General features: G+C 31.5%; 1 protein-coding gene across 1 annotated transcript; it reads right to left on the reverse strand.

The window, feature by feature from the left end:
* Positions 1–5,575: 5,575 nt before the first annotated feature.
* LOC126713490 (G-type lectin S-receptor-like serine/threonine-protein kinase At1g34300) lies at positions 5,576–8,542 on the reverse strand. The gene has a single exon (XM_050413248.1). It carries the CDS (start codon positions 8,486–8,488, stop codon positions 5,984–5,986), a length of 2,505 nt encoding a protein of 834 aa, XP_050269205.1. The 5' UTR covers positions 8,489–8,542; the 3' UTR covers positions 5,576–5,983.
* Between the last annotated feature and the right edge of the window lie 18,164 nt (positions 8,543–26,706).

The raw sequence follows: 26,706 nt of genomic DNA on the forward strand, positions 1-26,706 counted from the left end.
TAGATCATTTAAATAATAAACATAAAGAGTAGGTATTTAAGGGGCAGACATGCATTCACTACTAATTTAAGGTTTGTGGGATAAGCAAACAGGCGGTTGGGTTCTTTGACATTTGCAATTCTTACCCATGATATTAGGATCTGGTTCACATTACATTGTTAATGGGAATTGGTTTTCTATGAAACTTTCTTAGTCATTCTAAAATCTAGACAACCTTTTTTAAAAAAATAAAATAAATAAATAAATAAAAAAATCTATTGAAAAGGACATGGAATCTAATCAATATCTTAATTTACAAAATTGATGTCTGTTTTCAGGGATGTTTCTCACATTATTTAGAATTGCACATGTGGTCCACAACAAAGGTGAAAGAGAGTTTATTTAACATAACATTGGTGGCCTCATGCAATGCAAGGTTGGAAAGTTAATAAGGTTATTTTGACTTCATTGGCATAAAAATATGCAAAAGTAAGATTAGAGGTTGAGCATTGATCTTTCATACAGCTGGAAAAAAGAATCTTTCACCAAACATCACAACCACCTTACTTTGTTGCAACTTTTAGACTCATCAAGCCACTCAAATTTCACTAATCAGCCACTTCACCATAGAAGGACCCATTTTAAAGCAAATTGGGAAATGACAGATCAAATGGATGTTCATAAGGGTAGCCTAGGCCTATTTGATAACTTTTTTTTTTTTTTTTTTTTTTTTTTTTTTTTTTTCCTGGTTTTAAATATTAAAAAAAAAAATCTCCACAAAAAAAAAAAAAAAAGTTATGTTATGCATCTTATTTTTGGAAAATTGTTTTTAGAAAGCTTATTTGCTAAAAGTGGATAAAAGCACAATTATACCTTAAAAGAAAGTAAAGTTTTAAAAAGTTGTATATGAGCAAATAAGCTAATAAGATAACATATAAAAAATTTAAATGTAAACATCTTCTCAAATTTTTGAGAAAATTATGTGCATATACCCATATTTAGAGCATTCACATATGATCCTTCAAATTAGAATTTTAGCAAGCATGTGGGCAATAAATACCCCCAAAAACCACTCACACCCGGTCATACATCACTGCTCAAAAAAAAAAAAAAAAAGAAGCAAAAATTACACTCTCTCCTTTGCTTTTGTAAAAAGATATATTCCTAGCCTATTCTTCTCAAAAAAAAAAAAAAAAAAAAAAAAAAAAGTAAAAAAAAAAATTCCTTTTTTAATCACTTTCTCTCTCCTTTGCTCTTTGTCTTTGGCACTTTCTCTCCAATCTTGCACTCTCATCAGATCTGTGGCATGGTCTAGCTAATAGTGGGTCATTGAGCTCTGCAATGGCGGTGACATTACATGAGGTTGGGTCTCTAATTATGGGTCTGAGCTGGGGTGATTTGATGGGTTGGTTAAATCTATTGTGGTTGGTTTGGGTAGTAATGGGTTCGCCAAATATGTGGTGGTCAATTTAGAATACTTTAATATGGTTGTATTGCAAAATGAAAGAATTAAATGAAGGTGTATCGATAACGTGGTTACGTAGAACTTTTCAAAAAAAAAAAAAAAGTGATTATGTAGAATAAAAAATGTAATTTTTATGTTAGTCAAAATAGAAAAATTACATATAATGAGATGTGAATACTCTTACACTATTTTAACAAAGCAAATAAACAATATCATATCATTTTATAAAAAAAAAGACTTGATGTAGGCAATCACATTTAAAAAAAAAAAAAAAAAATCATTATCCCAACAAAATCCTATTTAACTAATCTAGAAGGAATACTTACAAAAACAAAAAAAATAAAGAAAAAAAGAAACAGCCTTCCAAAGCGGAGAAACTAATGAAGATTGCAAAAGTTATCTTAGTTGTTGGAGTCTCTGTCTTCAATAGGGACAAACCAAATAGCCATTATTGATGTTGACATGACGAGAAGTTCTAGTGGTAGTTTGAACTTTGAAGGTGGTGAGGGTATTTAATTAAATATTAAATTGTCCTATAAAAAATATGTAAATAGTTTTCTTATTATGATTATGGAGATATTTTTATTGCTTGGAGAGCTTTTTTATATGTATATTTTTTATGATTCAATAGTTGGAGGAGAGGGGATTTGAACTATAGTTTTAAAAACTAGATTTGCTTCCGGTTTCCAATTTAACTCAGTATTTGATTAGTTTTCTCTAAACCAGACTAATGGTCGAATCATGATTCAACCGATTGGACCAGTCAATTCGGTCCAATTTTTAAAACCATGATTTGAACAATATATATCTCAATTAAAAATATTAAAAAGTGTTAATTAATTAATGAGAGTTAAAATTATTGAGTAAAGTAAGGTTGCCCTTTTAACACTCATTTTTTGTATAAAAAAGCATTTAATTAAGCTTGGGGAGACATCAATTTTGTAGGTTAAGATATTGATTATTTGATTCCTAGTCAAGATTTTAGAATGTGTAGGACCACTTCAAAATTCAAATAAATCAAATGTTAACAATGTAATGCCAGCAAGCAAGCTCCTGAGATTATGGATAAGAATTGCAATTGTCAAAGAAGCCAGCTGCAAATTATATTGCTTCGGTATCCCAATAATCCCAACCATCTCAAAGCATTAGTAAATGCCAAAAATCTAGTAACTCAATTGATTGACACCTCGTGTTTTTAATAGAAACATCAAAGATTTAAAAGTCCCTACCCTAAACTATAAAATAAAATAAAATAAGATAAAAACAGTAGTGAATGCTGGCCTTAAAATACATACTCTCAATTATTGTGATTTATAATTATCTGAACTCAAACACATTGCACTTCCATGTTGTTCCAACTTAAGAGTAGTGCAGGGAAAAAATATGTCAATGTGTGACAATTTTTATTGCAATTTTGAAGTGATCGACTATGAGTAATAAAAAAAAAGTTGAGTTCATATGAAAATGATTGTGCATAACTCACAATCGTCCACTTCATCTGGATAAAAATTGTGGAAAATGGTGTGTTTAACATGAAAACAAAGTGCCAACATGCTATGTCCATCATTCAAGATTCCTTGTCCAGCTAATTGGGGCTCAACAACAGTATTTAGCTCTACTATCTTTACGAGAGTATTTTCCTTCAGTTAAAAGTATAAGATTTTATTAGTAGGCCACTTTCAGCTAAAATCATGATTCATGTTAGCCTTTCTCCTCCCTTTTTTTTTATACCTTCTTTTGTGGCATCTAAACCAAATCTCCTCACAGGAAGATAAAGGGTCAGAATCAACATGAATTATAACTAAACAATTCAATTAACTACAATAAAATGATTCCCCTAAAAATAAAGAAAAAAAAATTAATACTGTATTAATATAATAAATAAACATATTATTGAATTGCCAGGTCTACTGGCAATTAATTTAAGCCAAAAAAGAAAAAGAAAAAAGAGGAAGTCAAACAGACTAACCAAAATAAACAAATTAAATTATTAAATCTATAAATCAAAGACTTTGATCAAAACGATATGGGTTGAATCAATTTTACAATCTCAGTGCTGGTGGCCTGAGCCTGACTTGCACAAAGAAAACAGGACTTAACAGTAAGAATAAACACAAAATAGATTAATTTCAGGTATAACTGAAACTAAATTGGCTATACAATGCTGTAGATCATTGTCAAACCCTACAAGTATAAATGAAGGAAAGAAAAATTAGCCAGTAATGCATTCAAAAACCATTACCATGCCCTCCACAAGTCATTGTAACATTAAGCTGCTAACTGAAGAACTAAACAGAATCTTGAATCCAGAAATGCCAGGGTTTGCAAAAATATGCCACCAATGCACTACACAGACTTCAGTGAGCTGTAAGAGACTAAGAGGTACAATATGCAATAAGCCAGTAACTTTCCATCTTATTTAGAATGGTCTAGCATTCAGCTTCCAACTTTCATCATTTGCATGGACAAGCCATATGATACTTGAAGAGACAAGGAAGAGTAGATATCTGAACATATTTGAAACAGTGACTTATTACTCTGATTTTATTTGAAAAACCTCATTTCCGCGATAAAGTGAATCTGGCTACAAAGCATGGCTCAAGAGCTTTTAATCAACATCAAATATATGTAATCAATCGATTAAGATATACAAACTGAAAAGTCTTCATAGTTACACAACTCTATATTCAAAGGCAGCCCCCAACCCCCCTCTCCTGGGAAAAAAATTTAAAAATTTTGGCTTACCCTTGCATATAAACATGCACCCATGACCCATGGCATAAAGTTGGTTGAGTTTTAATGACTTGTCTTCATCATACCCATGGTTTAATGGCCTTGTTAAATAGATTGAAAGCTTTTGAAATTTAGCTTGAACATTGTAGGGTTGTAGCCACTTAAAGATAAGCATGCAGATTTTTACCTGAATATTGTCACCTTGTAGGCTAGTGTAACTTGACATCAGACTTGTTATTGGAAGATTTTTACCTCTATTTTTTGTAATTTTCGGAAATTTTCCAGATTCAGGAGTTGTTATGATGCTTTTAGTATTTTTAGTGAGTCTTCTTATTAAATTTGGTACCTTTTGTTAGTACATTAATTAGAATATTTTCCTCATAAAATAAGTTATCAGGAGTTTTTTGAAAGGCTGCTATCCCACAAAATGGTATTAAGAGTTCACTGTCCATCAATAAGATTTTTTCAGAGTTTCTCTGTCACCATGCCAACCCACCAAAGTGGCTCCTTAAGATTATGTACTATAAGTAGGTTCTAACAATCATCTCAATCTACAACTTTTATCAAATACCTGAATTTAAAAATAAAAAAACAAGAAAACAAAACATTCTATATTGACTTTTGAAATGAATTTAACAATATATAAACTTCTTTAAGTAAAAAAAAAAAACCTACTTAAAATGGGCTTATGTTTTGTATACTTCACTGTTAAAAGACTATCCTTTCTCATCATGCTCACATAACACTAGAACTTGTAATTAACTAACTAAATTCTTCTGAAGTGAAAACGAAGAAATCCCAAATGTTAAGAAAAGAGAATAAGATAACTGAAACAAAATCTGGGAAGCATTGCTTACTGGCTCAAGGACCTGATGCACCAGCCCGTCGGTGACCCAACTTCTTGACAATGAAGCTGAACACTATAAATACACGGGAAACAATAGCAAGAACAACCCTTTAAGATTGTCGGCAAAGGAGGCTATCACAGAGGCTTTTATGATCAGCAAAGATGCTGCAGCCACTGGTAAATGGTGGGTACAATTCTCAATTTTGTAAATAATAGAAGATGAATATCAGTATACTCAACTAACTCGCTAAGAGTATGATTCTCATTTGAGTAAATAATAGAACATGAAGATAAGTGCACACAACTAACTTGACCAAGAAACTAATAAGAGTATATTTGTATAAATCTCAAAGACCAACGCCCTAGTGGACTAACTGTAAGCAATTAACTTGCCTGGACTGATCATTTTGAATGATCATAATCATCTGTTATTTTCTGGCATAAAATAGATATAAAAAAATTGATCTGTTCTCTCAATTTTGCTCCAGTCTAGAAGCAAATTATCTCACTATCCTAATTTTTGAAACTGCAACAATGACAAGTGGGTAAAATTTACACAAAAAACAAAAAATGTTTAGAATACAACGGTTCTGCTAATGATTAATTTTACATTTCATAAATGATTTGAAATTAAACCTATACAAGTAGCTCATCTCTAATTGCAAAAACCCATCTTGGCAACATTATTCTTTTATATAAATAATTTTTGGTGTAAGGAGAAGGGGAATGAGAGATTTGAACTAGTATCGAACAAGTGAGGGAGTATGATTTGCGGTCTCTAATCGATTGTGCTGACCCTTGAGCTCCATCTTGACAAAATTATGTACTATAATAATTACATTTCTACTAGATATCATATCAATATCATGTATTGCATTTGAAGTTTTTCTGTGTCAAATCTGGATTAGAAATTCTAGAACCTGAAAGAAGTTCGTGAGAAAGAATATATATGCAGGCAATTAAACTGAATGTAGAAGGGATGATGAGGCCCTCTCCAAATTCTTTCCAGAAGCATAAAGTGAAACTTCTGCTAATTGGACTGATGAAGAGGAAGAGGGAGCTGGGGCTGAAGCTGTAATGGGGGAGAGAATGCTTATGTTGCTGCTTACATTTATGCTGGTTCCATTACCAGACCCATCAGTCCCAGCGTTAGGCGCAGGTGGCTTCTCAATCTCTATAATTCCTTCTAACATCTGGACCACTTTCCCCATCATTGGTCTGTGTGATGGTTGCTCTTGGATGCACCAAAAGCTTACTTGAACTGCTCTCATGACTTGCTCCATATTGATGTCTTGGTCAGCCAGCCTTCTGTCAAGGACTCCCTTGACATTACCCTTCTCAAGCTCTTCATATGCCCACACAGAGAATTTTTTCCGATTGGTTTCTGGAGATACTTCGAAATTCCTTCTCCCACTCACTATCTCTAACAGTACCATACCGTAACTATAAACATCAGATTTTGAGGTTATCGGAAGATTTGCCAGCCATTCTGGTGCCAAATATCCTCTAGTACCTCTGATGCTTGTCAAGGTTCGGTACCTATGGTCCTTCGGATTAATCAGCTTGGCTAGACCAAAATCTGAGACTTTGGCAGAATAGTTCTCATCCAATAGAATGTTTTCTGGCTTTATATCACAGTGGACAATGCAGTCTCGGCACTCCTCATGAAGGTAAGTGATCCCCTTTGCAGTGCCAAGGGCAATATTGAACCGAAACTCCCAATTCAACAATCTTTCTGACTGATTTTCTGCTACAAAAAGCAAATTATCAAGAGACCCATTTTTCATGAACTCGTATACCAAAAGTCTTTGACGACCTTCGGAGCAAAAACCAATCAATCTCACCAGATTCAAATGATGGGTGCTACTTATAGTCGCAACCTCCATTCTGAATTGTTTCTCCCCCTGCTCAATTCCCTCAAGCTGCTTGACAGCAACAACTGTTTTATTAGCAAGAACACCTCTATACACAGAACCAAATCCTCCAGCTCCAAGCTTCTCCTTGAATCCCTTTGTTGAGCGTTGGAGATCCTTGTAAGTAAATTGGACAGGAGCACCAGAAGCATACTCCAGAAGAGCATATTGAGCTGTCAACGTCCCAAACTTAGGGTTGTTTCTACAACACCACCACCACAAACTACCCTCCAACGCAACCAATCCAAAGATGGTACCTATAACCATAATAGCTACAACCCATGTATGCATCCTCAGACCGCTGCTCTTCCCACCAATTGGCTCAGAAAGCAACGGGTTTGGAATCCCAGGCGAGCAAATCTTGATATAGGAACTACTAGGCAGTGCCGGACTCTGATAGCCACTCATAAAACCGGGTGGCTTTAAATAACACTGGCCCGTCCCATCTGACAACGATGTGGAAGCATCACAAGCAGGATTCACAAGACAATTGGACCTACAAGCAGAAATACCTACAAAGAACTCTTGAGAATTGATCTCCGGAGAGTATGTTAAGAACTGTGTATGATCCAAATCAAACATAGTAGCATTCCCAGGACAATCCTGAGTCTCCTTCTTCCTTTTACAGCCCTTCCTAGCATCCATAGGATCAACCGGCTCGAAATTGAGAGACGGACATCCACAAATGGGAGCCGTATCATTATAACTACAAATTCCCATATTCCCACAATATCCAAAAACTTGACATTGATCCTCAACAATTGCCCATCTAGCAGTTTCAGTCCCACTCCCTCTAGCAGAGCTATAAATCCTCAAATTCCCATCATTATCTAACCTCAAAAACCTCAACAGATCACTCCCTTCGGCATAATCATTGCTATAAGCAAAAGTAGCGGGACCAGACAATCTAGGATCAGCAATAGACAAAATCCCAATAGACTGTAATCCTAGTATAGGTGAAGTTAACGTAGCATTATACGAAGAATTCAAACCTTGATTGTGATACTCGATAGTATCATTCCAAAGGAGTGTGAGGTTACCGGAAGTACTAAGCCGGAAGGAGTAAGACCCAGATCGCAGAATCATAGAAGTAGTGAAATTCTGAGAGGGAACGATAGTGTCAGTGGGATTTTGGAAGGAGGACCAAACTGTGGAGGTAGAATTGGAGAGAACAAGGTTGCCAGAGTCGTCAATGGAGGCGGAGGAGACGCCGCGGGAGGTGGTGTTGGAGTCCCATACGGTGCTGCCGCTGCCATTGACGAGGCGGAGAGAGCCAGTGGTGAGGAACTGGAGAGAAGCAGAGGAATCTACTGGGGCTGTGGTTGGAGTCCAGATGGGTATACCGCCAGAGTAGAAGATGGCGGCTAAGAAGGAAGTGGGATATTGAGGGTGAGGAAGGAAACCTAGTGAGAAGATGGAGTTTGGTGAAGACCAGTTTTGGTTAGTGTTGGTGTTTGTGTTTGTGTTTGTGGCGTAGAGAGTTGAGCCTGGTGGGATTGCTGCTGATATGGTTGGAACAAGGAGGAGGAAGACAAGGAACCTTAACATCATTTTGTTTTTGGTCTCTCTGAAGTCTGAAGTTTGTGAGCGAAGAAGACATACATAAAGAAAGGAGAAGATTGATGGGGTTTTAAGTTTGAAGTGGAGTGGAGCCAAGGGAGGGAAGACTTTGACTTTGACTTTGACCAGTTTTGTTTTATTTTTATTGGCCGTTGGCCACCCAGTTTAAGGAATTTTCAACCTAGATAGTGCTTGGAGATAGTTTATTTGGTTGAAATTGAAAAATTATTGTTAAAATTAAAAGTATTATAGATAAAGGTAAAAGATAGTTGAAATAGTATGGTGAGTTTATGAATAATACTAAAAAGTGCAGTGAAATTCATGAATAGTAGCAAAAATATGTTGAATAGTGAAATAATTTTAATTTTTTATCTCCACCTAAACGCACACCTATTTGAAGTTTGTTTTTCATCCTAAAGTATTAAAAAAATTTATTTTTGTTATTAATAAACTATTGAGAGTATTTTTCTTTTTGTCTTTGAATTTTCAAATAGATTATGGGTTCTAGTTATTTTAATTAGTAAAGTCTTGATGGTTGAATAAAAAAGTTACATTTGACTTTCCTTTAGTACTTTTTTAACTAGATATGTCATTTTGTTTTATATATACAATGACAAGTGGTAGTTGGTTTTAATCTCCATATTTTATCTAGTTAATGGGTGATGTAATAGTCTCTTATTAAAAAAAAAAAATTCATTTTAAAAAAGTAATGGAGGTAAACCAAAACCTAAAAAATTTAGGATTCAATTTCCGTCTACACTAAAAATTGATTGGTATTTTGGTTTGATAATAAAGAGTACAATCATCAAAGGCAGACCTATAAGTTGAAATTCTACTAAAAAAAATATTAAAATAGATTTTTTTTTTTAATATACAAGATAGAAATTCTACTTTAATTTAAGTCTAATCTAAATAAATATGTGTGTGAATCTCCCTCAAATTGAAACTCTTTACAAACTTTAAGGATGAAAAAAAATAACATTTAAAAATTCTAAAATAAAAAAAGAATTTTTAATCAAGTTTAGAGAATAAATAATATTTTATACTATGTTTTTCAACTGTGACAGATCATAAAACTATTCAAATCCGCGTGTTTAAATTGAAGACAGAGAGATTGGATGGTAAAGGAAGTCGATTGGGAGAGAAGAGTTAGAAGAGGAGAGTTAGGACTTTTGGGGGATTTTTGATTTGTGTTTTTGTTGGCTGCTTTGGTGGGGGTGTGCGGGTCTTTCAAGATAACTAATGAAGTTTGCCCCAAAAAATTAAGGTTCATTCAGGACCACTTATTATTGGTATTGAATTGCTGCGGAATGGGCGAGGTCGTTGGTATTGAATTGCTGCTGAATGGGCAAGGTCGTGTGGTCGTTATTAACATTGGATTTTTCTTCTTCTTCTTCTTCTTCTGGAAGTTCTTCCACAGAGAGAGATTTGATTTGAACCTCCATAAAAAATCCAAAAAATGATAGTTGAGTTACGAGAATCTTAATAAATTTTTAGATCTTATATTCACTATAGATGTGTTATAACCATAGTTATTAAACCTGATTTGGACATTGATCCGGTCTATGAGTTGGGTCACTAGGTCACCAGTTTAACTAGTGAGTCACCGGTCGAACCGCAAAGTCAAATAAAAAATAAATATATATAAAAATAAGTTTAAGAAATCATAATATAAATCTGAAAATTAAAAAAAAAAAAAAAAAGAAGGCATATGCTTAAATTAAATTTGCAATTATAATTCAAAATCAAAGTTTCATAATAGCGGAGTAGTCTTTTGATAAGATGTGAGTCTTGGAGGTAGTAGACAGACAAAGAAGTGCATTTTTTTTTTTTTAAACTCTTTATGTTTTCTCCTTTTTTAAATTACCATATTATTACATATTAAACAGCAAAAAAGTCAATAAAGTGAACCTATAGATGTAACTTTACAAATTTTAGAAACTCAACCGGGTTATATTAACTCATCTGGGTTACTCGAGTCACCACAAACCCACCGATTTTGACTGGGTCATATCCATAAATGGTCCATTAATTTAAACACTCGGACCGGTTTAGGTGCCAGGTCATCGGATTGCCGTCCAATTGAGTGGGTTGGTCCAAGTTTAATAATTATGGTTATAACTTTGCCTCCTTGAAACGAGGTTTGGACTTCATCTTTTAATGAGAATAACATGAAAAAAAAAATACTGAAATTTTGTTAAACTTTAGGATTATATAGAGTACAACATGATTTTTGATAAATCCTCGGGTAGATTACATTTTCTTCTTATATCATTTATGCTTACAAAGTTCGAAGATAATCAAATATCAATAACTATCTAATCTATAAAATATTTAAATTTCAAGTTTTTGTATAAAATTATGTATAAATATGAGCTTATGGATTGAAAAGTAAATAAAATTTGATTGACATAAAGTTTGACACGTGTGTTAAGAATATACTATAAAATATATAATTCAATAGTGAGATTTTCAAAATATTAATAAAGAGTTATTAGGTTAAGAACATTTTTTCGTAAAAAAAAAAAAAAAAAAAAAGGTTGTGTAACATCATTTTTAGTTATATCAGGTGTAACTTGATTCTAATCTTATATGTGTGTGCGCATACATGTATACACATTTATATAAATACTGACAATAAAAATCAATTATTGCGTCCATGAATTAATAGGCATATAAATTACCTAATTTAATATAATTTTTTTATATACAAATTTTCACGAATAAAAACCAAATATTGAGTATAAAAAAAAAAAATTGTCTTTTTTTAAAATGTAATACCGTAATAGTAAATAGTAATGCTCCTTTATTATGCATCTTCTTCTCTTTAATTAAAAGCAATTTTTCTTTTTCTTTTTTCTCCCCGTATTTCCTCTTAACCGTGCTTTCCTATTATAAGTTTTGAATTGTGAAGTTATTGGTAAAATAGTGTAAAAGTTTAATCAAGACCACTGTTAATACAATAACATGTTTCAAATTTGAACTTTCAACATTATAATACTTTTAAGTTGTATTCAAACGAAGACAAAAGAGGAAGAGCTACTTTTCTCCTCTTGATTCAAAATAGAATCCGAGACTGTGAAGAGACTATGCATCAAGCACTTCTAAGTCTAACTTTGAAGGTTCAATTTTTTGCCGTGACTTTCAAAAAGCTATTAAGGTGCAGTTTGGATAGCACTGAAATGACGTTTGCGTTTTAAGTCTGCGTTTTCTCCCCCTTTTTTTTTTTTTTTTGCTTCAGCAGTAGTTGTTGACCAAGTCAGCAGTGAACAGTGCATCCGTGCACTGTTCATGGGTCTCACAAACATCAATTTTCAGCAACTTTTTCATTAAAAATGGGTCTCACGGTACTATTTGCACATTTAAAAATTATTTTGTTACAGTATTTTCAGTTTTCAGTTTCAGCAAAAAAAATTCTATCCAAACAGACTCTAGGTTTGTGGAAGTTTATGGAACCTGTTAGACGAATTGTATGCTTTTAAAATTTTCTCTCTTTGGATACACCAATAGAAAATCGGTCATTTCGTTGTATCTTTATTACATGAATTAGTTATTACATAAGAATAACTTTTTTTTAAATTGAAGAATAGCTATTCCTCTTTAAGATGAATGTAATAGCTATTTCTAAGAGTATTCACATTAGTCTCAATTAACTAGATTGAGGTTAAAAGTTGTTGAGGACAATTTTTTCACAAGACATGGAATTTATTTCATTGGCAACTCGCACCATATCAACAAATTATGGATTTTGGAAAAACCTCTTTTAAAGTCCAAAAGAGCCATATTAACAAAATGACGTTGAAGCCCATGGTCCAAAACTCATGGCGATATTATCTCATCAAAGCCCATAGTTCAAGCACATGGCACAACATCTCATTTTCATCTCATGATCCAAGCTCGTGAGTCTCATCGGGGGAATTTTGGGAGTCGTGGTTTGGAGGACCAAGAAGTATGTTCAATAAAACTCTAGTGGTTCAAAGTTGATAAAGGAAAGCATGTTGCTTGGCATGTCTTCCCCAATTCCTTGAATTTTGACGGGTTAGTGTGCAATAGGTAACCTCTGGTAAGCCTCTCATATCATATAACACTTAAAATGATAAAACTTTCCGTGCTCTTTACATAAAAATTAATGTTCATCATATAATATAAGTTTAAAAATGTAATTACATTATTTTTTATAAATTATATTATTATCTTCATTTAAATCAATCCCAAGCACATGACTAAATCTATATTAATATCTCATATCTAGCATTAAATGCTCTCCTTGCTCTCCAAGATTTGGTTAAAACACAAAGAGACCATAATTACATCTTTAAAACTTCATCAAATATCAACCTACTAGTCTATTACTTACCAAAATTATATATGGACTAAACATATAATTTTCCAAAAGAGGAAACTTAGCCAAAAGTACTAACAATGGTTCTAGCAGAAGTTGCAACAGTTCCAGCAAAAGCTGTAGTAGTTCCAGCAGCAACTTATGTAGTTGACATGTCCTAAAATGACATCACTTGCCCATTAATGGTCAATCCCAGCAACTACTTGCTATACCAAAAGAAGTAAGGATCCCATAAAAGAAATCCTACCATTTTAAGCCAAGATTCTTAGCCTCCAGCTGCAGCACCAGAAATAGGAAGGTCTCATAAAGGTTATCTTACCATTTTCAGCCAAACCATGAATTTAATGCTAAATATTTTCCTTCAGTAGAAGATGTCATTCAGATGACATCATCCAGCAGCTATTGCTGTAGAGCTGACAGCTGTAACAGCAGCTCTAGCAATATTAAAGTCTTAAACTTTCTTCTTTTGGCTAAAAAACAAAAACCCACTAATGAAATCACTTACTTTGTCAAAGACTTTTCCTTATTTGCTAAATTTCCCTTCAAGTAATTCTAATCTAGTTACATGCTTGGCTCTATATAAAGAGGACCAAGCCACACACTAAGACACCATCCATCCCTCTCTTGTCCTCAATATTCTGAAACTCCATTCATTTTGCTGCCATATCTCTAAACATCTCCATATCTTTCTTCATCTCTCTTACAAAATCCCTCTTCTTAGATAACACCTATTACACACATTACTACTCATCTCTCCCACACTTTAATATTTCGAAATTTCATCATTTTCTGCCCAAAAACACATCTCCATCTCCTTCTTTATTTCTCATACAAAATCTTTTTTTTTTAGAAAGCAACGTAACCCATGACATAACACAAAAATCACTCCAGCAGAAACTATAACCTCATGTATTTACTATATTTAATCTCAATATCTCTTATACTTCCCTATATTTTACAAACACATCCCTCACAAAATATCTATACATACTTCTTATATATCTTTGAACTTCATGTCTCACAAAGTAATTATATACAAGATCCATATTCAACAAAGTATCTACATATAATTCCTATACGTATTACAAACACCATATCTCACAAAACATATATATTTTTTACCATCTTCATACATCTTAAAAGATACCAAACACTCTTCCAAGAACATATTACAAAAACCTTTCTCATGGAAGGCAATATCACTCATATTTGACTAATAACTAAAAGGGTATTACATGGGGAAAATCATTTAAGTGTATGATAAAAGGGATAAACTTAACTGACCTATGCACACGGTTGGACATTCTCTCTCCCTCCAGTTACACCCATTTTTCCCCTTCAATCATGAAGTCACCATGAAAGGACTCATAAAATCATATTGTACCACTGGACTCATTTTATCATACTGTTGAAATATTACAAATCTACTGATGTTATATGGCTAGAGCCACAAACTGTGAAGATAAGTCATTATATCTTTATCTCTAAAATTATACTATTGAGTATGTTTTAATTTATTATCATTGTACTGTTGTATTCATATTATTTTGCCGCTGGAATGTTATCAGCTCACTAACGTTATACGGCTAGAGTCACAAATCATATAAAGAACAAAGTGATGTTGTACAGTTGGAGTCATAAACATACAAGATAAGTCAAAATCTCTCTATCTTCAAGATTACATTATTAAGTATACATTAACTTATTACTATTGCATCGCTGGATGCAAGTTACTTTAATATCATCTCACTATTTAATAAAACATGGTCTCACTAATACTTAATTAATGAACATACATATTAATAAATTGATTTACCACCGTTGCACATATATTATTTGGACATAAACCACCACTGGACCTATATTATTTGGACATTTATCACTGATTGACATATATTATTTGGACATATACCACCAATTAACATATATTATTTGGACATAAAACATTGCTAGACATACCTTATTTGGACATAAACCATTGCAGGACATACCTTATTATATTGGACATGAATTATATACCATATCTGGATATGGACTATTGGACTCATCCCATTACTGGACCTATAACACTTAATTAATTACTTTTTAATATTGGATATCACTTAATAAACATAATAATGATGTTCAACTAATCATTTAATCAAAGCTATTCAATTAAATATACTATTTATTTATTTCAATCATTATCATGATTCTAAGACTTTGGGTTTTATCTATTTTGTAGGCTTAAAAATTCATCGGAAGCCATTGGTCTATGCGGCCCAATATTGAGTTCCGGATTGGACTCCCCAAAATAAATCCGAGTCTAGCAAAGTCACACCTCCAGCGGAAGATACGTGACTACGCGCAAAAAACCACCCCTGACAAAAGTATAGCTAAAAACCCACAAAAAGTATACACATTAGTCTCAACAAACTACCAAAAAAATTTAACACTAACTTTTACCTCACTAGAAGGAGCAAGTCATTGACTCTCGCTCCTCCATTCACATTAGTCTTAATAAACTAGCTTGAGGTTAATGTTGTATATATATGTATATAAATGGATAGGTTGTAATAATGATGTTTGAGTTTGGAGAATATTGTTTCATAAATGAAAATTCAAGTTCTAGAATTTTCTAAGTGAAAATTTGAAATTCAGCATTTTTTGATCGGTTGAAACTTTGATTCGATCGATTGAAATAGTAAGAAAATAATCTTGGAGTTTCTAGAAGGTTCGATTGCTATTCGATTCCTGTTCGATTGATCGAAAAGAGCATTCGATTGATCGAAAGGACCTCTCGACCGATCAACTCGAAAAATTGAATTTTTTGGTGACTATTCAGAAAGGTTGAAGAGGTTTCAAGCCTTGTGAACAGTTTTATGAAATATTTTAACTCTCCATATGTACCTTTTGAAGTGTTATAATCCTATGGGTATAAATAGAAGTTAATGTTCACTTGAAAATTGCTATTTGTAGAACACAATAAACTTGGCTATATCCTGGGAATAAGTTTGTAAAAACCCTTTAGCAACTTGCGTATGGGGACAAATATTTTCTAAAAATAACATTCAATTGTGCCTCCAAGTCAATCACTAATTTCTATTTACTTGATGTGTTCATTTTGTTCTCTCATTGTTACTCTTTGATTTGGTAAAATCCCCAACAGTTAAAAGTATAGCTAAAAACCCACAAAAAGTCTACACATCATTCTCAACAAACTACCAAAAAAATTTAACACTGACTTTTACCTCGCTAGAAGGAGTGAGTCACTTACTCTCGCTCCTCCGTTAAAATCATTCTTATTCTTCTTTTTCTTCTTCTTCTTCTTCTTCTTCTTCTCTCTCTCTCTCTCTCTCTCTCTCTCTCTCTCTCTCTCTCTCTCTCTCTCTCTCTCTCTCTCATACAGTTTTTACACATACTATTAAAAATAGTTGCTCACCATTATGATGTGCGGTTTTGATATTTTGATAATAATTTTATGACAGATGAACAGTAACATTTCTTGGAACCATAAATGTTTTTTCACTTTTTGACAATTTGACTAGGAGTAATGCGAATACACAACAAAATGGCACATTATTTTCACAACAATTGAGTTGTAGCTAAATAAATTAATAAAATATTATGTTCGAATTCACCACTTAAAAATATTTAGCATTTTGTTGTAATTTTAGACTTTCTTTTTCACAAATATGTAAATGTAATAAAAAGTAGAGTATTGAATCTGATGCGTATGCATACAAACATCCTAGTTAAACTAAAAAAATTAGAGTTTTTTGAGTTAGTTTACTTAAAAATTTGAGGAGGCTGATATAAATGCTCTAAGTGCATATAATAGGTTTTAAAATTAATATATTTTCAAAAATATAAATTTTCTTTATACATCATCTTTTACAAGTTTTCCATATGTAACAACTAGACTTATGGATAGTAATAATTATTCAATTACAAGATATTCTATTCCCAGTAATAAAGATTACTATTCCTAATATAATTTTCATGCAATGTACCAAACGTTTTGTAGATTATAATGGTGATTACATAGGAATAGGAATAAACATTACAAGGAATACAAGATGTTGTAATGTAATCCTTATTACTATTCATTTGTTTGGTGACAACACAATAATAGAATCCTGAAAACAATGGAATGAAAACATTTTAAATCAAAATTAAGATATATTTTAGGAAATATCTTACTTATATAATTATATTTCCTAAAAAAAATATATATATTATATTTGGAAGAGAGATTAGTTATTTTTTAAAGATTTTTTATTTTCATAATTATTATGTGCATATGGAAAGTTTGTTTATTTGTAAATATATTAATTTTAGAAATTAATACATCAACTAATGAATAACTATTACAACTCATGAATAATTATTCCTCATTTCAAAGAATAACTATTCATAAAGAATGACTATTACTAAATCATTTGAATAACCATTATATCATAGTGCCTATTAGAGCAATTGCATTAATTCTTGTAAAAGATTCCGTCTATTTTGTAACAAGAATCTACTTTTTCTATTTTACATCATCACTTTTACAAAGCACCCACATCAGTCCATCTATTATACACTATATTTTATATAAATAATATTTTTTATTCTTCTTTTAATATTATTTTATTTAAATAATAATTTTTTTTATCTCTTTATCTAAATTCTCACATGTCTCCCCCTCAAACTCTCCGTCTCCTCTCTATCTCTAACCCACAAACTCATCCCTTGAACTATCCACATCTCTTATCTCTTAGATCCATCATCTCTCTCCCTTTCAGATACATAATCTCTCCCTCATATTTCTCTTCTCAGTTTCTCTCATTCATCATCTCTCTCTCATCTTCCTCTGAGCTTGCTCTCATAAGCAAAGCCTAGCCTAGCCTGGCCTATCGACAGTAGATTTGGTGGTAGCAGGAACATTGACGGCAGCAACATCTACAGTGATATTGGCAAGGTGATATTGGCAGTAGCAACATTGGGTTTGGGATGGGTTTTCCGGTGGGTTTGAGTTGATTTGAGTTGGTTTGGTATGGTTTTGGTTTTCTGATGGGTGGTGTTGGGTTGTAGTAGTGGTGGTGGTTGGGTGTTGCTAGGTTGGTGGTTGCATCATCATCTTCTTCTTCTTCTTACAATAGCTGTCAGCTGTGGTGAGAGAAAATAATAATAAACTAATTTATGCACAGCTACAATAACCGTGTATATTTACACTGTTACTATAGCATCTTTGTATATTTACAAAGGTTTAGAAAGACTGATGCAAGTGTTTTTTGTGCTATGTTGTGTAAATTTTTGCACTTTTTGTATTTTGTAATGATTAATGCAATTGCTCTTATAGTCTATCAAACATACCCTAAGGGTTTTACTAACGTACGTGGCATATATTAGTAAACCATTTTAGAAAATCTTTTTGGAAAATTTTACGAACATTTTTGACAATTTTTTTAATTCTCCATAAAATGTTTCCAAAAATAGATGATTATTGTATGCCCTTACCGGACCCAGTTAATAATTATACTTTATTTCCAATGGTTTAGGTATTAGCTAAGCCCTTCTAAAAAAATAAAAAGTATTAGTTAAGCCACACCTTTTCATTTCTCTTTACGGGGGAGATTGATTAAAAATGTCTTAAACATGGTGATGAACCCAATGTTCCACAATAAATTGCAATGTTATATTCAATGGATGAGTTCAAATCTGCTCTCTCATTCAATTATATATATATATATATATATATATTTTTTTTTTTTTTTTTTTTTTATAAAAAAATCATTAGAGAATGCTGACCTTAAAATATATACTCAATCTTCGGTGACTTATAAACTTGCGCTCAAACACAATGCACTTCTAGGTTGTTCCAACTTAAGAGTAGGGTGGGGAAACAATTTTTGTATGACAATTTTTATTACAATTATGAGGTGGTTGACTGTAAGTAGTAAAAAAGATAATAATAAGTTATTGTGAAAGTGATTGTGTACAACTTACAAGACCACTTCTTCAAGTTGTGGTAAAAATTGTAAAAAGTGGTGTGGTCAAACATGAAAACAAAATGCCAACATGCTATGTCCATCATTCAAGATTCCTTGTCCAGCTAATTGGGGCTCAACAACAGTATTTAGCTCTACTATCTTTACGAGTGTATTTTCCTTCAGTTAAAAGTATAAGATTTTATTAGTAGGCCAATTTCAGCTAAAATCATGATTCATGTTAGCCTTTCTCCTCTCTTTTTCATTCCTTCTTTTGTGGCATCTTAACCAAATCTTCTCACAGGAAGATAAAGGGTAAGAATCAACATGAATTATAACTAGACAATTCAATTAACTACAATACAATGATTCCCCTAAAAATAAAGAAAAAAAATATTAATATAATAAACATATTATTAATATATATTAATATTAATACATATTAGTCAATATCTCGTATGATACACTGGTATCTATAGGTTTATTTAAAATATTTAGTTTTTTTTTTTTTTTTTTTTTTGAGGGGCTAAAATATTTAGTTAGAAATTATTTTTATAGTATATGTATAAACTCATTGCGTAGTATATTATTTGGAGGATTAGCTATACCTTCAATTTTATTATGTGTCATTAAAAAGATGAAGAAATGTACATCGTTATGATTAGTATAATTAAGGATATGAACAAATTACTTGAGTGAATCACTTTAATCATCTCGACTAGCTTAACAGCATACTTTTTTTTTTTTTTTTTTTAATATTATTATTATTATTCTAGATTGCTTGTGTTATCATTTTTTTATTTATTTAAATTTTGCTCCAATTGTTGTCAAAACAACTAAATGTTTAAGCAACAATGTTATATTCCAGTTCATCAAAAAAATGGTAAATTCCAAATTATTTCTCCTTTCTTTTTTGAGAAATAAATTATTTCTCCTTTGATACTTGGTACTCCAAATCAATGTTTAATGATGTAATTTTTTATATAAAAAAATCATATAAATTCCTTTTACAGAACTAATTAGTGCACCAAATATAGATAATTAATAAATATAAATAAGTGCATTTATCCCATTAATAAGTGACAGTGAATTAAGAAAAATTATTCTATACTCCAAGAGTAATTTTTAGGTACTCACAGAGCATGAAGATTTGTGTTCCCTTCTCTCACATTCATTGTGGGGTTCATCATGAATGTAAGAGGAAGGAGCATCATTTTACTATATTATGAGATTACTAAAGAATTTTGCGTACTCTAGGAGTGTATGTGCATTCCCTCCGCATATGAATGGTGATTCATACTATGAATTTAATTAATGGAACCCACTTTCATTTAAGAGGAGAAAGTACCATACCACTTTACTTTGAGAGTACTAAATTACTAATTAGTTACCCATTAATTAATATTGACATAAATGCAAAGTTTTCTAAATTAATGAAGAGTATTTCATTTTCTTTACATATGAGTGTGAAATATGGCACAAATTTAAGAAATTATTAAATAATGCTACCTTCACAATAATTTCATAACAAATTTTTTGTGACAAGTTGTTATTGGTGAATAAAAAAATGAAATCAGTGGTTGGCTTAAATTAGAACCAATATCAACCTACCATTATAGGACTTATTGTAAAATTGTTGTTATTAAAATGTTATGGATGTAGCATTATTCAAATATTAAAGGTACTATCAAATTTATTATATAATAATTACATGACTACAATGTAACTAGTATCACATTAATAGTGAGTTTCAGTTAGTTCAATTGGTAAAGTCTTTGACAGTTAAATAAGAGATCTAAGATTCAATTTCCGTCTACATCAAAAACTTATTGGTGTCTTAGTCTGATGATAAAAAATAATTATCAAGAGCGAACGTCATAGGCTAAAACTCTCTTAAAAATAAATCACATTAACTATTAATAAAGGAATTTCTTAAAAAAGGTGACACATTTATATTATGGGTCTGTTTGGATAGAACTTATTTTGCTGAAACTGAAAACTGAAAACACTGTAGCAAAATAATTTTTAAATGTGTAAATAGTACCGTGGGACCCATTTTTAATGAAAAAGTTGCTGAAAAGTTTAATTTGTGGGTTCGTAAACAGTGCACGTATACACTGTTCATTGTGGAAAGTCAACATTTGCTATTACTGTTCAATGAACAGTAACCGCATTACTCCAAAACGCGTGAAAACAAAAAAAAGAAAAAAAAAAAAAAAAAAAAGAATGAAAACGCAGCTTCACAAACGCAGACGCAGTTTCAGTGGAATCCAAACGGACACTGTAAAATTAGTAGTGCTCTTGATGTCACTCTATATAAAATAATGATGATTAAGACGTGAATAGATAAATAATACTGACAATAATAATAATAATAATATCTACATTGACTGAGAAATTTTATAATCTCTCCTTTAAGTTTTAACAGAGGCATCAAATAATTGATGCTATGCTGGTAGTGAATCATACATATAGGTCACTCTAGTCAAACAGTAAAGCTATCCTACTAAAGTTTATTAAGAAAATGCTAAAGTTTTATAAATTTTATAATAAATGGTATACAAATTGACTTAAAAATAAATATAAAAGGTGTTATTTTGACAACTAAAAAATAATAAATGACATGAAAAAAATTCTATAAAAAAATATCTGAACGACTGCGTTAGTTACATATCAATTCATAAGTTTATTTAGTAAAATTTATGGTATCCTTGGCATAATTTTTTTTAGAAGATCTTTGACATCACTTAGTTTATCTCCTTTGTGTGTGTGTGTTTATTTCTCAAAAAGATATTATAAATTTTATTACATAAGTCTTACAAAATTGATTCATGTGTCATCAATCACAAAATAGTAATTAAGACATTTATTTTTTTTATTATGAAGTGAAGTGGTACCAATTAAATTTATTGTCACATCTTTTTGTTAGTATTTTTACTCTTCTATATATTATTATTATATATCTAAAAGCTGAGACATAGAATTTAATGTTGCTATACTCCTATGAGCCACCTCATTAGCCATGTCATACTTTTTTTTTTAAAATTTCCTTTATGATTTGTCTATTTTTTTATATAAAATAATTAAATATAGTTAATGGACAAACTTGTTAATGCACTCCATTACCATTCAACATGTTATTATTCATTTGTTTTAAATGCAAATATTTGACTATTCAGCTACTCATATTGATTTCAACTTTTCATTTTCTTCTTTCCAATTTCAACTAATTGTTAAAATTGAATAATCTATTATCATGTAGTGGATATATGCACATGTTTACTATTCATTACAAACGTTACTATTCATTAGATGAAAATGTTTAACTATATTCAGCTATCCAAATTGATTTCAACTTTTCATTTTTTTCTTTTTAATTTCAAGTAATTGAATATTTAAACTTTTCATTTTCCTATTCTAAAGGGGAAAAAAAAAAAAAAAAAAACTCTTCTTCTCTTCCTCCAACCTTTCCCCTCCCTCTTTGCCTCTTTATCTCTCTACTACTCTTTATTTTACTGTTAAACTTTCTTCATCATTTCCTCTTTCTTATATTTTAACTCTTCTTCTCCCCATCTTATTTTGTATAAATTTGATATTATTTATTCAATTCAATCCATATTTTTTTTTCACACAAAAACTGTAAGTACTCTCTCTCTCTCTCTCTTGCTTGGTTTTTGTTCTTTGTTATAACTCTAATTTAGGTTGATGGTTTTTTTATTTAATTTTTTTGTGTTGTATTTTTTAAATTTCCTATCACAAATCACTCTTATAGCTTTGGTTGAATTTTGGGTTGGGTTAATATGTAGTTTTTTTTTTTTTTTTTTTTTTAAAGAAAAGAAATTTGAGTTTATATCAAAACAAAAATATGCATGGCTACGAATTTGAATGTGCCTACCAATGGACTTCCACTGAAAAGAGATGTATTCACAATGTTTTTAGCTTCATATACTTCTTTGGAAATGTGAATCTGAGAAAGAGAAAAAGGTAGGCAAGGATGTATGGTCTTTCATAATCCCATATGTCTTGAAGAAAGTGGAGGGCCTATTAGTCTCACTTCTACTGAAATTTTGTTTAGAAAGCCTTTTGTTATAAGTTCCTTGATTTTTTGTTATTTTGTAATCACTCTATAGTCAATATTGTGACAAAAAGTGAATAAAGTTTTTATTTATTTATTTGTAGAGTATCAAAAAAGTAAAAAAATATTCAGGATAGTAATTTTGTATTGTTGCATCCCATGTGTTTGGTAAAATTTCTTTTAGAAATCTTATATGTTTTTCTCAAATCTATTTGTTATTTTTATTTTGGTCATTTTATTACAAATAATTAGCATCTCCACCATCAAATTTTTAGTTAATCTGAACTTTCTTGGTAAGCTTTTACTTTGCTTAGTTGATCATCTTTACTAAAAATGCCAAAAAGAGAATAAGATAAAATATAATTTATTTTATAGCATCATTATGCTATTAATGTTTTTATGTATAGATACTTAAGGAACTTTTTCTTTTTGCATTTTATTTTATTTTATATTTCCACTTTATAATATATGATTTATTGATAATGATCTATTGCATAGTAATCTTTATTTACTTTTCCACTTACTTTCAATTGTGAGGAAGAAAGAGACGTGGATTTATGTTTTTGAAAAAATAATATCTATAAGAGTTAAATCTCATACATCTGTATAGTAATAAACAAACTATACATAGTTACAACTTGGTCTAATAATTCTCACACTATTAATTTCTTTTTTAAAATAAAATTATTGCAATGTGTTTTCATACATGTCTCACTATATATAATGCCTGACTACAAAATATACTTTGTTACACTAAAAAAAATTTCTAATTTAAAACATAATTTCAAATAACACATATTGAATTTTTAATAATATACAATCTAATTTATTAACTCAATAATTATCCAATAAAAAAGAATCATATCATATTTTTTTGTGCATCACGCGGGCCTGCAACTAGTTTGTAATAAAATTTAAGTCTTTTGTAGCATTTTCCATTTGAAGTTTACCATTGCAGTCTAGACTTGTGGTAAAAGTAGGACTATTACAGATTATAGCTTTTATCCAAAAAATAATATTGCAGCTAGATCAAAGGTAGCCTGCCTTATATTGTGGCTAGATTAACGAAAAGACACAAGGAAAATAATGAAGAGTCAAGAGGGAGAAAACGTTGGCATTGCTGCTCACATCTTAGCTGGGTATTCTAACACTGATTGGGCTGGGAATGCTGATGATAGAAAGAGTACATCGGGGGGGGGGGGTTGTTTTTATGTCAGTAATAATCTTGTCTCCTGGATAAGCAAAAAGTAGAATTTCATCTCATTATCTACTGCAGAAGCTGGGTACATCGCTGCCAGTAGTTGTTGCACCCAACTTCTATGGATGTAAAAACTCCTCTATGATTACAGTATTTATTAAGAGCATCTTACCATTTACTGTGACAATACCAGTGCCATCAACATCTCTAAGAATCCGATTCAACATTCTTGAACTAAACACATAGAGATTCGACATCACTTCATTAGGGAGCTTGTCGAAGATAGTACTCTTACTCTTGATTTTATTCACACTGATGATCAGAAGGTTGATTTGTTTACTAAACCTCTTAACAGCAAACGGTTTGAATTCCTTCACCAAAACATTGGTGTCATCTCCATGGATTGATCTCTTCTTCTCCTCCTCCTTCCCCATACATTTTGCATTTAGTTTTATGCATTGCTTTGTCTTGTTTGACATGTTTTTGTTTGGTTACTTTTCAGTTTTGTTTTATTTTGTTTTTCATATAAAAAAAATTGAAAGGTCAGAAAAAAAAAAAATACAAAAACAGTGTGTGTTTGTGTACATTGGTACTTATGTATCTTGGACAGCCATTAAAATAAAGTTTTCTAAACTTTGTATCTTTTGTAACTTACATTTTGCATTTAGTTTTATGCATTGCTTTGTCTTGTTTGACATGTTTTTGTTTGGTTACTTTTCAGTTTTGTTTTATTTTGTTTTTCATATAAAAAAAATTGAAAAGTCAGAAAAAAAAAATACAAAAACAGTGTGTGTTTGTGTACATTGGTACTTATGCATCTTGGACGGCCATTAAAATAAAGTTTTCTAAACTTTGTATCTTTTGTAACTTACATGAGCATCTCTATGCACAACTAAGCAAGTGAGCTTTGTAGCTCGTGTTTGTGATGAGTAAGGTTAAGTGATCACTTGTATTTAACACTCGTATCACTCTTTTTGACGGGAAGGACTAGAAAATTCTAAGAGAAAGATATAAATAACCATCTCACCACTGTTGCTCGCCAATCATGAAATGACATTTGTATGCTTCGTCATAGTAAAAGTGGAATGTCAAATGCTTAACATCATTGGGTATTTCTTTTCTCTCTCTTATATGCCCATGCATGGTTTGCTTAAAAGAAAAATATGCAAAGAAAATAAAAAGCAAAAAGAATCAAATGCTTTATATATGATTGCAAGCATGTATTCTAGGAGATGTGGGAGTTATAGGATATACCTCGAAGGTGATAGTCTCCATCAAACACTTATGATTGTGTATGAGTTAAAGTGATTTTCTCATATCTCAAATCGTCATAACATGAAGACACTTAGCAATCTTGTGATATTTTTTCACACATAACACACAATATTCTTTGCTACTTTTGATACATATGCAGGTACAATGTGATTTGATCATCACAATGAATACATGTGTTAATGTATGCTCACTAAACTGTCTTAACTTATTTTTGAAATATAAAATTGGTTAGACTTATTGTGTGTGTGTGTGTGTTTTTGGGATCTATGTGATTAACATTTTTTGTGTTGAGAGATGTTTTTGAGAGCTTAACATGTTGTTTGGATCTTTGGTTGAGTAACATGCTTGATTGCATTTATATCTGTGTTTTTCTTTTCTCTAAAAAACTATTTTTAAGCAATCTCGATAGCTCTTGACAGATAAGCTATCTATTGAGACCTTTTAGCTGCTTTTTATCGCATTCTCGATAGCTCTCGATAGTTAGTTCGATCCATCAAGAAAATTTTTTGTCTCCTCGATATCTTCTCGATAGCTACCTCGATCTATCGAGCTTCTTTTTTGAGAAAACCTCTCGTTAGATCCTCGACAGCTAGTTCGACAGTTAAAAGGCGTGTTTTTAAACCTCGATAGCTCTCGATCGATCGAGGTTTATAAAATTCCTATATATACGCGCCTCGCGATTTCAAATCTATTCTCTTCGATCTTTCTCGATTGATTTGAGTCTTTTAACCTCCCAAACACCTCTCACTCATTCCCAAGTGTTCTTCGACCTTAATCTTGCTTTTCTTTGGTAAGGTCCTTACTCCCTCTCTTCATCATGCATTTCATGTTTTTGATCTAACTTTTGGGATTTTTGATTAACCTTGGGGTTTTTCAAAACTAATGAAGTTTTGTGCAATTTTTGGGTTGAGTGTTGCTTCATTGAGTTTTAAACTTCATGTATTGCATCACATGTGCATTATAATAATGTTTCATGCATTTTAGATGTGTGTTTACTTTGTTGCTATGTTGTGTGCTGGTAGGTTTGGATTGGGCTGAGCCCATGATGCATTTAAATTTGCATGTCACATGTTCATGCATTTTCATGCATATGTACCTTCAAGTTTCTATATTTGTTATATTGTATCTTGTTGCTGCTTTTCTGATTGTCTCTCTCTCTCTCTCTCTCTCTCTCTCTCTGTTTCTTACGTTAGTTGCATCATGGCACCTAAACGTAAGTCTACTCTGTCTCGGAACCCTCTTTGTTTCAGGGTATCTTTTTTTTCTTCTCCATTTGACCCCACTCCCTCTTATGTCCAGTTCCGTGATGAAAAAGCCAAATCGAACTTCTTAGGGAACTTTTCACTACGTGGCATTCATTCGAAA

Source organism: Quercus robur, chromosome 2, assembly GCF_932294415.1.
Source record: "Quercus robur chromosome 2, dhQueRobu3.1, whole genome shotgun sequence".
NCBI lineage: Eukaryota > Viridiplantae > Streptophyta > Magnoliopsida > Fagales > Fagaceae > Quercus > Quercus robur.

What these genes read in the sequence shown, in the direction of transcription:
- LOC126713490 (XM_050413248.1), bottom strand. Translation starts at nt 8,488, where the DNA reads ATGATGTTAAGGTTCCTTGTCTTCCTCCTCCTTGTTCCAACCATATCA.